The 12,931-nt window shown below is 38.9% G+C and overlaps 1 protein-coding gene and 1 long non-coding RNA gene across 9 annotated transcripts in view; one reads left to right on the forward strand and one right to left on the reverse strand.

Annotated features, from left to right (window-relative positions):
- The window catches only part of PKN2 (protein kinase N2), a 158,898-nt gene extending 150,576 nt beyond the window's left edge, over nt 1-8,322 (reverse strand). For all 8 annotated transcript variants that reach the window (XM_015433187.4, XM_005542808.5, XM_005542807.5 and 5 more), the window contains exon 1: nt 7,941-8,322. In XM_015433187.4, the coding sequence (XP_015288673.1) occupies nt 7,941-7,988 (48 nt within the window). In that variant the 5' untranslated portion in view covers nt 7,989-8,322. The remainder of the gene's footprint in view (nt 1-7,940) is intronic.
- Nucleotides 8,323-9,037: 715 nt separating this feature from the next.
- On the forward strand, nt 9,038-12,035 carry LOC141407724 (uncharacterized). Its single transcript, XR_012418023.1, has 3 exons — nt 9,038-9,162; nt 9,535-9,634; nt 11,903-12,035. It is a non-coding gene; the product is annotated as an uncharacterized lncRNA (long non-coding RNA).
- Nucleotides 12,036-12,931: the final 896 nt, after the last annotated feature.

A 12,931-nucleotide genomic window follows, 5' to 3' on the forward strand; every position in this document is an offset into this window, starting at 1 on the left:
ACCAAAGGATCTTTTATTTCATATACTGCTAATATGAATATAAATTGGTGCAACCATATTGAAAGTTCTGCATCATCTCTTAAGTTGAACATTCACCTACCCTATGAGGTAGCAATGCTACCTCCAGGTGTGTAATAGAAACTGTGGCACATACACAGTAGGAAACATGCACAGACTGTCCATAGGATCTTTGCTTATAATTACAAACAAAACAAAACAAAAAACAGAAAATAACTGCCCAACAAGGGAGAGTGGATAAATATCCAAACATCCACCAAAGGAGAGTTAATGAATATTTCACTCAATGAAATATTATACAGCAATTTAAATGAATGACTATAGCACCATGCAAAAATGTGGATCAATCTTATTTATAATAGGTGAAAAATCAAGTTCAAAAAGATTATATTCACAATTCTATACAAACAACTAAAAGACGTTTAGATTTACATGTCCAACTAACCTATACACAGTAGTCTCCTTTTATCCACCGAGAGACCCTCAGTAAATGCCTAAAACCATGAACAGTACTTAACTGTATATACACTTTTCCTTTAACATGCACACTGATGCTAAAGTTTAATTTACAAATTAGGCACAGTAAGCGTTAATCAACTAATAATAAAATAGAACAATTATAACTATACTGTAATTACAGTTATGAGTGTGGTCTCTCTCAAAGTATCTTAGTACTTATAAATATCTTATAGTACTATACTGTACTCACCTATTTTTGGACTACAGTTGACCATGGGTAACTGAAACCGTGGATAAGGAGGGACTACTATATAAGGAAGAGAATGAACACAGGACTCAAAAATGATGACCTAGATGACAAGAAGGTGGAAATAGAGGGATAGAATAGAGGAAAACTATAGGTAGGTTAAAGCTCCTAGCTTGTTTTGAGAGAGGGGGAGTGGTGGTCCATGAGTACTTATTAAAATGTTTGATAGACAGATGATTAATCCAAGCAGTGTGCCTGATGTTTAATACATTTTTTAAAAATCCAAAAGTTGCATAAAATTTGTTCAATGACAATTCTGAAACAGGGAGAACAAACATCTCCTTAGAGAATCCCTAAGGTAGCAACTACAGGGAAGGGAAAACGACATGATTAATGTATAAAATATACGATACTCAGGCCAGGTACAGTGGCTCACATCTGTAATCCAGGCACTTTGGGAGGCCAAGGCAGGTGGATTGCTGGAGTCCAGCAGTTCAAAACCAACCTGGGCAACATGGCAAAACCCTGTCTCTCCAAAAAAATATAAAAATCAGCCATGCATGGTGGCTCACACCTGTAGTACCAGCTACTCGGGAGGCTAAGGTGGGCAAATCACTTGAGCCCAGGAAGCAGAGGTTGCAGTGAGCCGAGATCACATCACTGCACTTCAAGCTAGGTGACACAGCAAGATCCTGTCTCAAAAATAAAAAAAAAATATATATAAAACTTTCAGCACATGTATTGTGTGGTATGTATTCTATAATCAAAAATAAATTCCAAATTTTGTCATAACTACATTCCATTAAATTAAGGTATATATGAGCTAGGGCAGTAAAACTTTCACCAATTTGATAAGTCACTGTCAAATTTCCAAAAGAGATAAATCCTAACAGTATTATATAAGTCTTGTATATCCACTCATCTTTATGAGGCACTTCAACACTACCTTCACATCTAAGGTGTTTACTGTCATCAAGTACACTGTCCCATGCTTTCCTGATCTTCATTTTTTACAGGCAATATTTATGTATATAATGTCACACAAATTTCATTTTTGTGATTGCAAAAAAAGCCAAGTATGGTAACAGAGCTAGTTTCAAACAAGATGTCATCAGATAAAATTAAGAGAAGCTAGACATGCATCAAGATAAAGGTTCTCTATTTCTGTTTTATTAAGGAATTACTTTTTCATTAGTATATTTTTCCCACTCTCAATTTTAAATCTTTTTGAAGCTTTTAACCAGTTTTCAACTTTGCTGTCAAGTTTGAACTCTGCTGTATATCAAAAGTTAATCATATTAAATGTCATATACTCTAGAGTAAAACTGGTTTTTGAAATAATATAGACATTTGACAATTATCAGCACACTGTATTTTATGAGGGAATAATGTATAATTAACTGTTTTATTCAAATACCATTTATGATATGGAAGTAACATTATTTTAGGTGATGTTTACAAACTACTACTCTATTTGTTTAAAAGTAAACATACTTCTGACGAATGGCATGAAAATTTACCACTGCCAAATTCAAAAAGCGGAAATAAGAGAGCCCAAGGAATCAGATGCTAAGTGCTGGGATAAAGAGATGATGTCTAGAAGGTGTCCCTACTTCTCCCTATTTCAACACTATGTAAATGGTAGGAATTGCAAGACACTAGACCTAATCTCTATAATACTAATGACAGATGACCAAAAAAAAAAATAAATAAATAAAAAACCACCATGATAGAGCCATCATTTAGTAACACTAGTTTAACACCAAGACTTTTACTTGGTAGTCAAGAAATATTTAGAAAGTTATTTAGCAAGTTTAATTCAGTAAAGTATGCGCTGCAATTTACAAACATCGTGGTAGTCTATAAGAGCAGCATCAAACCTAAGCTGAAAAAACACACGGTATTGATATATTCAAAGAAACTGTTGCTATACTTCATTACTGTCTATTACTAAATCCATACTACTGCACTTTTCTTTGAGACAGGGTCTCACTCTATCACCAAGGCTGGAGGTGCAGCCGCATGATCTCGGCTCACTGCAACCTCCACCTACCAAGTTCAAGCGATTCCTGTGCCTCAGCCTCCCCAGTAGCTGGGACTACAGGCGCATATCACCACACCGGGCTAATTTTTGTATTTTTAGTAGACAGGGGTTCACCATGTTGGCCATGTTGGTCTCGAACTCCTGACCTCACATGATCCACCTGTCTCAGCCTCCCACAGCACTGGAATTACAGGTGTGAGCCACCACGCCCAGCCTGCACTTTTTTTCTTAATAAAGCAGTGACTCATAATTGAAATATTCTGAGATTTAAAAAGTAAAAAAAAAAAAAAAAAAAAAAGCTAATTAGATCCACTTATCTAGAACCAGAGGCAAGAAAAATTTTTTTAAACTACTGTGATTTCTATCTTAAAACTCTCTGAGCTTCATTTTTCTTCAAAATTCTAGTAAGTAAAATGAGATGAAAAAAAAGAAAAAATGGACTCTACGGCCATGGGACTTTTAGGTGGGAAAAGTCTGTCAGTCTTTAAGTGACAGAACTATGAGCAACTTTTATTTTCTTTTGTGCTTTTCCACATTTTCTGGATTTTCTGTAATACATGTACATTACATTTCTAATTTGAAAACAATGTAAAGTCTGTCTTAACTACCCAGCTTACCTTCTCATACTAACATCCCCCAAACCACCCTAAAATTGTAATCCTCCCAACTCAGACCTTCCACTTTCCAGTGTCACTGCAAAATTAGACACCACCTTCTAATTTTCCATTAAATGAGTAAACTACCAGTGTGCTATATGGAAGAACGATGTAACTATTATAGAAATCCGTTTAGTACTTTTAAAGGGAATATTTTTGGGAAAAGGGATTAGAAACGTAAATTTAAGAAAACTACGTAATTTCATATGTCAAAGATTATAATGAACTTCTCTTAAAATAATCTAGACATCCCTCATCCTAGGTGACAAATGGAGCCTTCTCATCAATGTATTGTGCTCCTACTAAGTGTCAAACACAGAGCTAGGTTACATATGAGTATAAAATTTTAAAGCAAAGCACAGACAGTCTACAGAGTAATGTCAAATCTTTTGGGAAGTTTTGGGCAAGCATGTGACACCTTTCATGAGAAACAGTAATTCTTAATGAAGAAATCCTGTAAAAAGATTATTTGTACTATGATTCTTTGTGAAATATTAGAGCGTATTTACAATAATAAAACACTGCTACATTATAGACTACCAAGTTGAATGTAGAAATCATTTTTCCTTGTTACAGATGGAGCTAACAAGTTAAGTTAATGTTGGTAAATTACATTTTTGGCCAATCTGTAGAAAGTTCACACCACTATAACATTAGATGCAAAATATTTATAGTTCCCCAGAACTGTGGCAATTTAAAGAATGGTACAGCAGGGCCGGGCACAGGGGCTCACACCTGTAATCCCAGCGCTCTGGGAGGCCGAGGCAGGCAGATCATGAGGTCAGGAGTTCAAGACCAGCCTGGCCAACACAGTGAAACCCCGTCTCTACTAAAAATACAAAAAATTAGCCAGGCGTGGTGGCAGGTGCCTGTAATCCCAGCTACTCGGGAGGCTGAGGCAGGAGAATCGCTTGAACCTAGGAGGCGGAGATTGCAGTGAGCAGAGATCGCACCACTGCACTCTAGCCTGGGTGACAGTGCGAGACTCCATCTCAAAAAAAAAAAAAAAGAAATAGTGTAATGGGAAACATATAGACCTGGGTTCAAACTCAGACACACAATGTAACCATAAGCAATTTACTTAATATTCTTGAACTTAAGTTTCCTGATCCACAACATGAAAATAACACCTACCTTATTGGATCGCTGTAAAGATCAAATGAGGTGTATAGGATACTAAGTACAATGTCTGATATGTAGCAAATAATTTTTAAAATGTTGTTTGTACTCTCTTATAATTATCCTCTAGTACAATTATCTATACTCTCTTCTGGAAAGCAAAAACCTATCTTGTCATCTTTATATCCTCCAACATAGCTTTGGTAGATACTACATAACTGTTTGGTGAAATTAACCCCCGTAATTTAAGGGTAACTATCTCAACTTTCCACTTGAGCAAGTTACCTCTATCTAAATAAAATCTGCTGAGAATGGAATTTAAAATTCCCAGACCAACACTTTATTGGGCATTTTGATGAAGAAAATGAATCTCCAATAATCAACAAGATAGCTTTATTAGCACACTGCTCAATATTTGGTCTGCATTCTACAAAATTACCATTGTAGCCAACACTTTCATTTTGAGATTCTTTACAGTTTTCATTAATCCAGGTTCCTTGAAAATAAACTTTAGCTTCTTTGGCATTGCAAAAATGTCTAAGTTTTCTGCTATACTTCAAATAAAAAATAAAGAGAATACAACACAACAAATTAGTTATGAGATAAAAATTAGAAATTGGCCATTTTAAACAGCCAATTTTTATTTTTATTACGGTAAATATTCTTCCTTATACCTTGAAACCTCTAGCCACCAAAGTTTACATAGTTTATTAACGCTTCCTTGTTGAATAAGCCTCCTGAATTACTACCAATACTTAAAAACATTACTCCATGCTATTACAGTAATTAACAGGACAGAATACTGTCGTTTCAGATTTTCTTACTTTGCCTTTCCACGACCAAAAGCTAATTCCAGCTCAAGCAGTGGAGTATTTCAAATTCTACAATTTGAAAAAATAATGAAAAGCTGGATATATTTCTAAATAAATATCAATTTCATTAAAGGTAGGTTGTAATATGTAACTTTCAGAGTAAAACAAGTATTCCTGAGACAGGATACATAGCAAAGTAACAGTTTTAACCATTAAATACATCTTAAAACTGGCTACAGAATTTCTTAAATACTTAAAATCTGTATGGCAGAAAAGAATTAAGAATGTCATATTAAACAGTATTTCAGTCTAAGTTCAAACAATTTAGAAGCTTTTAAAAAAACTGATTCTTGAAACGAAAGTTTAATAAATACTTGGTTACTGTACACTAAGTTTCAGGACCCAATGAAATAAAATGTTTGAACGGATGGAAATATTTGGTGAAGCAAACTTTATGACTATCTTTAGTGTTGATGTAAGTAATATTCTCAAAAATTTTAATAAACACGATAAAGTTTAAATGCAATAACTTTTATCAAAACTGGGAGTCAAATAAACCAAGAAAATGACTTGGATATATGACAACCTATAAGGTAACACTTAATAAAAACTATTCTTTTTTCTGGAAGGGGTTATATTTCAGTTTATCTAGAAGCTTAACTTTAGGTGTTCCTCTATTTTGGTCATATTTCTAAGTCATCATATTGAAAATTTCTTCCTTCTTTGCTTGCTTCCTTGTTATTACCAAAATTGATCTTTTTAATTAAAAGATCCTAAATGTTGTATTTTAATACACATGAAAATATAATTTTCAGTTCCAGTGCCAAAGTAGGTGTCTTTTATGCCAATTTTCTATAAAATACAAGTAACAATGCCAAATATATTATAACTCGAACACTGCTCAATTCAAAAGAAAACTGACCCTATCATCCTTCTCAATCAAAACCAAAGTATGTTTTTCATGGTTCAAGACCAGGTAATGTAAAGTATTTCTCACTTGCCTCACATCATCTCCATTTTAAAAGCTGATGCAAATTATTTACTATTAATAAAATAGTAAATTACATTCATTTAGCAAATGTGGTATGCTGTACGATCTGCTTATAAAAGGCTAACTGTAATTAAAATATTACATAGCAACATTTTCAATGATATGAAATTCAGCTTTGCATTACCAAAGGATTCTAAATGTGCAACACTGCATTGGTATACATTGTTACAATCTCTATTTTTGTGGAGGAATATCAACTATTATACCAACGTTTTCAACCTTACGTCTGACTGCACAAGAAACCAAACTTATAAAGAGATTTCTTAAAAAGTGTATTTAAACAAGAAATTTAGATGCAGTTGCAATACTTAATTTTGACATCAAGAATCAACTGTTTCAGAATTTCTAGATTTAGTCTTTCTTTAAAAAAATTAACTGTCCAACACACAAAAAGACATGCAAGCATGCTATTTTTTTCCCTAATTCCCATCTACAATCTTCGAGTAGCTAAAAGATAACTATATTAAAATAAAGCAAAATAACTTTTAAGTCAAAAAAACATGAAATTTTAACATCTTTGTTAAAATTCAGATGTAAACACTTCTGGAACACTGCCAAGTAATGAAAAACCCGACAGGGTAGCTTAAGTCCCCATGTACACCATAGAGATCTAAAAACGAAAATCGTGCCTACATCATCAAATATTTAGCTGGAAATGGGAAAATAATAATACTGCTACTCGACATGGACTTAACTAAGCGATCTATTTTGCTCTTATCTTTTGCAGACATGTGGTGCCCAAGTTTTCCCTTTCTCATTAGTAAACAACTTATATAGCTCTTTCTCTGGTGCTCAAATGAGAGGGAAAATGAAAGTCTGAAAAGCATCAGCATCTGAGCTTCCGGATCTGGGCAGGGGTAGCCGAGAAAGGCACCGTGTATCTATCACTTAGTTTAAAAAAAAAAAAAAAAAAAAGGAAAAGAAAAAGATAACTCTCAAAATAGAGGAAAGAAATTCTGCCACCTGAAGAGGGCTGGCGAAGTGAAGCAAGCATTTGGTGAGACTCGTTTTTTTAAAAAAAACTTGTCTAGGGGCTGGAAGTTATGGGGGCGCTCTTTGTGCGGAGTCTGAGGGGAGGGGGAGGGACAAGAAAACAGCTTGGGAGTCATTCAAAAGAGTTTAAGGAGCCGAGTACGGAGGAAAGGCGGGGCGGGGCCCAGCCGCGCGAAGGGAGGGGGCGACAGGGGCGTTCGCGGGCAGCTCTGACACCGCGGGAGGGGGCGACGGGCCGGCCTCTCCAGGGACCGGGCGAGAGCAGGCTCCAGCTGCAGCAGGGCTGCAGAGATGGGGTTCCCTCTGGTAGGCAGAATCAAAGCAAAGCGGTGGCAGGCCAGGGCTTTGGCGGGGGAGAGGGTCTGGCTCCCGAGGGAAGCGGTTCCCCGAGGGAAGCAGTTCCCGAGTGACATCCCGGACTTTCCGCACTTAGCGGGCTAGGGGCGCGGCGGCCGCAGGGCTTTCCTTGGTCCCCGACGCCGCGCGGGGCTCTTTCCCTGTCTACTCAGCCAGCGACTCTCGCCAGGGCCGCGGCCCTTACCTGCAGTTCCGTGAGCATAATCTCCCCCCGTTCGGGGTTGGACGCCATTGCGCTCCGGTATGGACTCCGCACCTGGAGGCGGCCGCCGCTGGCAAAGGGAGAAGGCGGGACGGGGCTCAGGGTGGGGGGTGAGGAACGGGGAGAGAAGAAAAAAAAAAAACACAAAAACTAGGGATTCATGGAGGCGCAGCCCCTGCTGGAGGCGCGGCTTATTCCGTCCGGTTCATCGAGAGCGGCGGGGGTGCGAGGGCACTCGTAGCGGGCTTCCTCTCGCCGCCCGCCCGCCGCCGCCGCCGCCCGCACCGGACTGTTCGCCTAGTCGCTCCCTCTGGGCGACGCCAGGAGCCGCCTCAAGTCTCTCCGTGCGGGGCGCTGCGGCCGCGGCTGTAGCTCCTCCTGTCGCACCATTTGGCTGTCACCGCGTCGCAAAAGCGGCCTCACTTGGCGGCTGCCAGCACACGTGACGGCGGCAGTCACTGCCTCTCATCGGGCTGGGAAGGTGGGGCAGAGGGGTTCCCCAGGGCTAGCAAGGCGAGAGGGCGGGGCGGCTTCCGACCCGACTCCGCGCGAGGGCAGCCATTGGACTCGGCTGGGGTGAAAATGAGGGGAAAGGACTGGGCTGGAGTCTCTGGGGAGGCGGGAAGAGGAAGAAAACACACGCCTACTTTCCTGCTGCGTTAACGGCCTCACTGTGAACACTAGAACTCGGGAGCCTGCTCGCTGTTGTTTTTTTAGGTTTTTTATTTTTTTTCTTTTTCTTTTTTTCCCCCCAGTTCTACCTTGCCGAAGCTTGGGCCTAACTTTAACAGGCACTTTTGTAACCTCCACAACCCAAAAAGCTTCGGAACTCAGATCTTACAGATTACTCCTCTGTTCTTCCCTTGCCCGGCCATCCCCATCAACCCAAACTAATAATCTTGCCTTTTGCTCACCCTCTTCCCCAGCCCACAGCGCGCCTTCTGGACCAGTTAAGGTGCGCAGCTTGCTAAACGGGTCTGGTCTGTACTTTTCATGAAATGTAAGCGGCTGGATCCCTGGCAACTTTTAATGCACAGCCTTTAAGATGCCTTTTTCTTGAAGCTGAACTACTGTTTCTTGTGCTGGAGAACTCTAGAGCTGAGAATTAGCTGGTTTTTTGGATTGTTTTAACTTTATTTAAAGAGGGAGGAGGTGGGACGGGATTACCCTCGGGAAAGGAAAAAAGCCAACTCTCCTTGTCGTGGTAAGCATTAAAGCTAACCTGACTACTTAGTAACATATAGCTAAGTAGAGTAAATCTAGGTGTTTGTTTTTAATGACACTGTAGTATTAAGGAATTTAGAAGTCTCCCACAGGTAGCTTTTGTTTTTGTTTTGTCTGAGCAGTGAATGGATAGGTAAACACGTAACTTTCAATTTTTTGAAGCTGCGGTGCAATTCCTTTGTTAAAAACTACCTGGAGAAAGTGGTAAGGGTTATTTAGGTAGGTTGCTACTTAGGAAGGACATTCGTTGACATAATTCTTAGGAAGCGTAATATTACGTACTTGTCACACGCTCCGTGTAAATCTGTTGGGCTGATGCTAGGACTTACGTTTATCCTTTTGCCTTCTCAAGTCTCATATATCAATTCAGCAAACATCTATTGAAGATCTGGAGTTCTGTGGCCACAGTTTCTGAATTCTAACTCATATGTGTGTGATAAAGAATTTTTCTGGTGTGTACTTCACAAGTCTTACAACTATTTATATATCTAATATATTGCCTTGGTTGAAAGTGATAATTAAATTTACGTGAAAGAACACTTGGAAAGGCCAGGATGTGATTACCTTTCCTGGTAACTAGAAGCCAGATGGTGTCCTAGGCTTTGGAGTTACAGCAAGGATTAAGAGTTCTTATCCGGCCAGGTGCGGTGGTTCACGCCTATAATCCCAGGACTTTGGGAGGCCAAGGCAGGCGGATAATCTGAGGTCGGGAGTTCGAGACCAGCCTGGCCAACATGGTGAAACTCTGTCTCAACTAAAAATACAAAAACTAGCTGGGCATGGTGGCGTGCGCCTTGTAATCCCAGCTACTCCGGAGGCTGAGGCAGGAGAATTGCTTGAATCTAGGAGGCAGAGGTTGGAGTGAGACTCTGCCTCAAAAAAAAAAAAAAAGAGGTCCTTATCCTTGGAGTGACTGGAGAATTCTTTGGGGAAGCCAACTTACATCTAAACAACAATAATTTTAAGTAATAGATACAAAGTGTTAGGGGAGTACTGCATGCTTGTGTGTGTGTGTGTGTGTGTGTGTGTGTGTGTGTGTGCATGTTTTATTGTGGTAAAATGCATAATCAAATTTATTGTAACCATTTTAAGTGTACAATTCAGGGGCATTGAATGCACACAGATTTATTTATTTATTTTTGAGACGGAGTCTCGCTATGCCACGAGGCTGGAGTGCAGTGGTGCCATCTCAGCTCACTGCAACCTCCGCCTCCCAGGTTCAAGTGATTCTCCTGCCCCAGCCTCCTGAGTAGCTGGGACCACAGGCACGTGCCACCACGCCTGGCTAATTTTTGTATTTTTAGTAGAGACGGGGTTTCACCATGTTGGTCAGGATGGTATCGATCTCTTGACCTCGTGATCTGCCCGCTTCGGCCTCCCAAAGTGCTGGGATTACAGGCATGAGCCACCGTGCCCGGCCTACAGATTTATTTTTGTCACAGCTTACTGCAGAATGGATTTGAGATGGCTGTCATACACATAGAAGGTGATTAATAATGGTGGAACTAAGTTAACTGTGCAAGGGCTTAGAAATACAGTCAATGAGCGGTCTTTGTAAAAATTAATTTAGATATAAATGTTCACATTTCAGCATCATGTAATTTTAGAACTAGAAGTGACTTGAAATACTTAGCTTAACTCCTATTATAGGTAGGAAAAAAATAACAAATAGTTTCCTTAGCTATTTAGGAACAAGACAACAGTATTACTTAGTGGCAGAGGTGGGGACTATTACCTAAGTCTCCTAATTGCCATTCATGCTTATTTTAACCTTCACCATGCCACTATAATAACTTTAAATTGATATTAAACTGAAAGCATTAGACTCTCTTAAATTTTTACCATAGAAAAAGACTTTAAATTTTACAAACTTCTAATGTTAAAACAATGTTAATAATTAAAAAAATTTTTTTTGAGACAGTCTTGCTCTTTTGCCCAGGCTTGACTGCAGTGGCATGATCATAGCTCACCACAACCTCAAATTCCTGGGCACAAGGGATCCTCCTGACTCATCCTCCCAAATAGCTGGGACTATAGGTACACACCACTGTTGATAAGGAATAATAATTTTACATTTCACCTATAAATTTAAGCAACAAATATACAAAGTTTTAAAAGTTATGGAATTATTTCTGAGATTAGCCGTGCTAGGGAAAGTAGTACAAAATGGAGGCCAACAATATTAAAACTACTTGATAATCTGAAATATGTGATGATTTAGACAGCAAATTAGTTTCATTTAAGCTGAAATTTACTACCCAGGTAACATTCTCTGTTGAGGGGGAAAAAATGTAATAGGACATGGATCATACTTACCAGACTGCAGCACACTTGAAAAAGTTTTAATAGAAACACATACCAGCTTGATTCAGATGGGTTGTATTGGGCCCCTGTTTACAAATGTGTTTAGGGAATCCTCAATATAGTTCTGAAGTTGTGGTCTAATTTACGTTAACAATAAAAAAAAAAAAAAAGTTTTTTTAGCATCCATTTAAGAGGGCAAAGTCCTTAAAATTATCTGGATTGTATCACTAGTTATGCGGGTACCTTTTTAAATTTTTCATAAATATTTTAAAGGTCTTTAAGAAGTAGAAATGACCAAAAATCTAGACTGAATAGAAAGTGTTATCTTTTTTTCTTAAAGATGAGATGTTACAGGAAAAATTCTAGAAAAGCTAACAATTGTTTTTTTTTTTTCTTTTTCTGTGTTTTTGAAACAGATATTCTGATAATATGGGCCCTCTTTTTCCTTAAATTTCAAGTGAAATGAGACAGGAACCATATATCCAGGGAAAGGGCCAGAAACCTTTATTTTGTGAGTCACATTTTTTATTGCCTTCCGTTGTGTATTTCCCTGTTGCTCTTCCTTAATATTTGTAAACTGTGCAAATTCAAACTTGTCCCTACAGTATGATGGAGAATCAATACGAGAGTTTTGTTTTCCTTTCGTTGTTGTTGTTTTCTATGTTCGTGTTAGAAGAAAAAGCCCACCCCTGCTTCCAAAAGATTAGAATGAAGTAGCAGTGGTAATCAAAGTAAGAGTGCCTAAGGAAAGGCAAAACTCCAGAGGACAGAATAAGAATTACTTGGTCACCACCCTTTTCTTAAGAAACCGCCTTGTAGAAATCATTCTCTTGTATGAGCTCTGAAGATAATTTTGAGAACAGGGTTCTTAAGATAAAGTCAAGAACACAGAAGAGTAGTCACCTATAGTGACTACAGTAGCTGCTTTTAGAATGTCAGCTCAGTCCACATCCACTTGACTGAGAATTCCTCCTATTCCCAGAGATATCTCTGAAGCCATGTTGACTCTGCTTAACATACCTCTTCCAGTAAACTATGATTAGATCACTGATAGACCATATCCAGGTTTAGCTGATCAGATTTTCCCTCTAAGACTTTGGAAACAGATCATTGGAATGCTGATCAATTGGCAGTCTAGAGTGGCAAGGTGTTGTTCTATGGATTGGATAGCCATTTTCTGCCAGGTACACAACGATGCAGAAAAACTGCTCTTTGGAACGAGAAAAAAATTTAATTCTTCCTATCACTGGGAATATAATGATTAACACAGCATACCTGGTCGCTTTTTTTTTTTTTTTTTTTTAATTTTTTTTTTTTTTGAGACGGAGTCTCGCTCTGTCGCCCAGGCTGGAGTGCAGTGGCCGGATCTCAGCTCACTGCAAGCTCCGCCTCCCGGGTTCCCGCCATTCTCCTGCCTCAGCCTCCCGAGTAGCTGGGACTACAGG

The sequence above is a fragment of the Macaca fascicularis genome, chromosome 1, assembly GCF_037993035.2.
Source record: "Macaca fascicularis isolate 582-1 chromosome 1, T2T-MFA8v1.1".
Taxonomy (NCBI): Eukaryota; Metazoa; Chordata; class Mammalia; order Primates; family Cercopithecidae; genus Macaca; species Macaca fascicularis.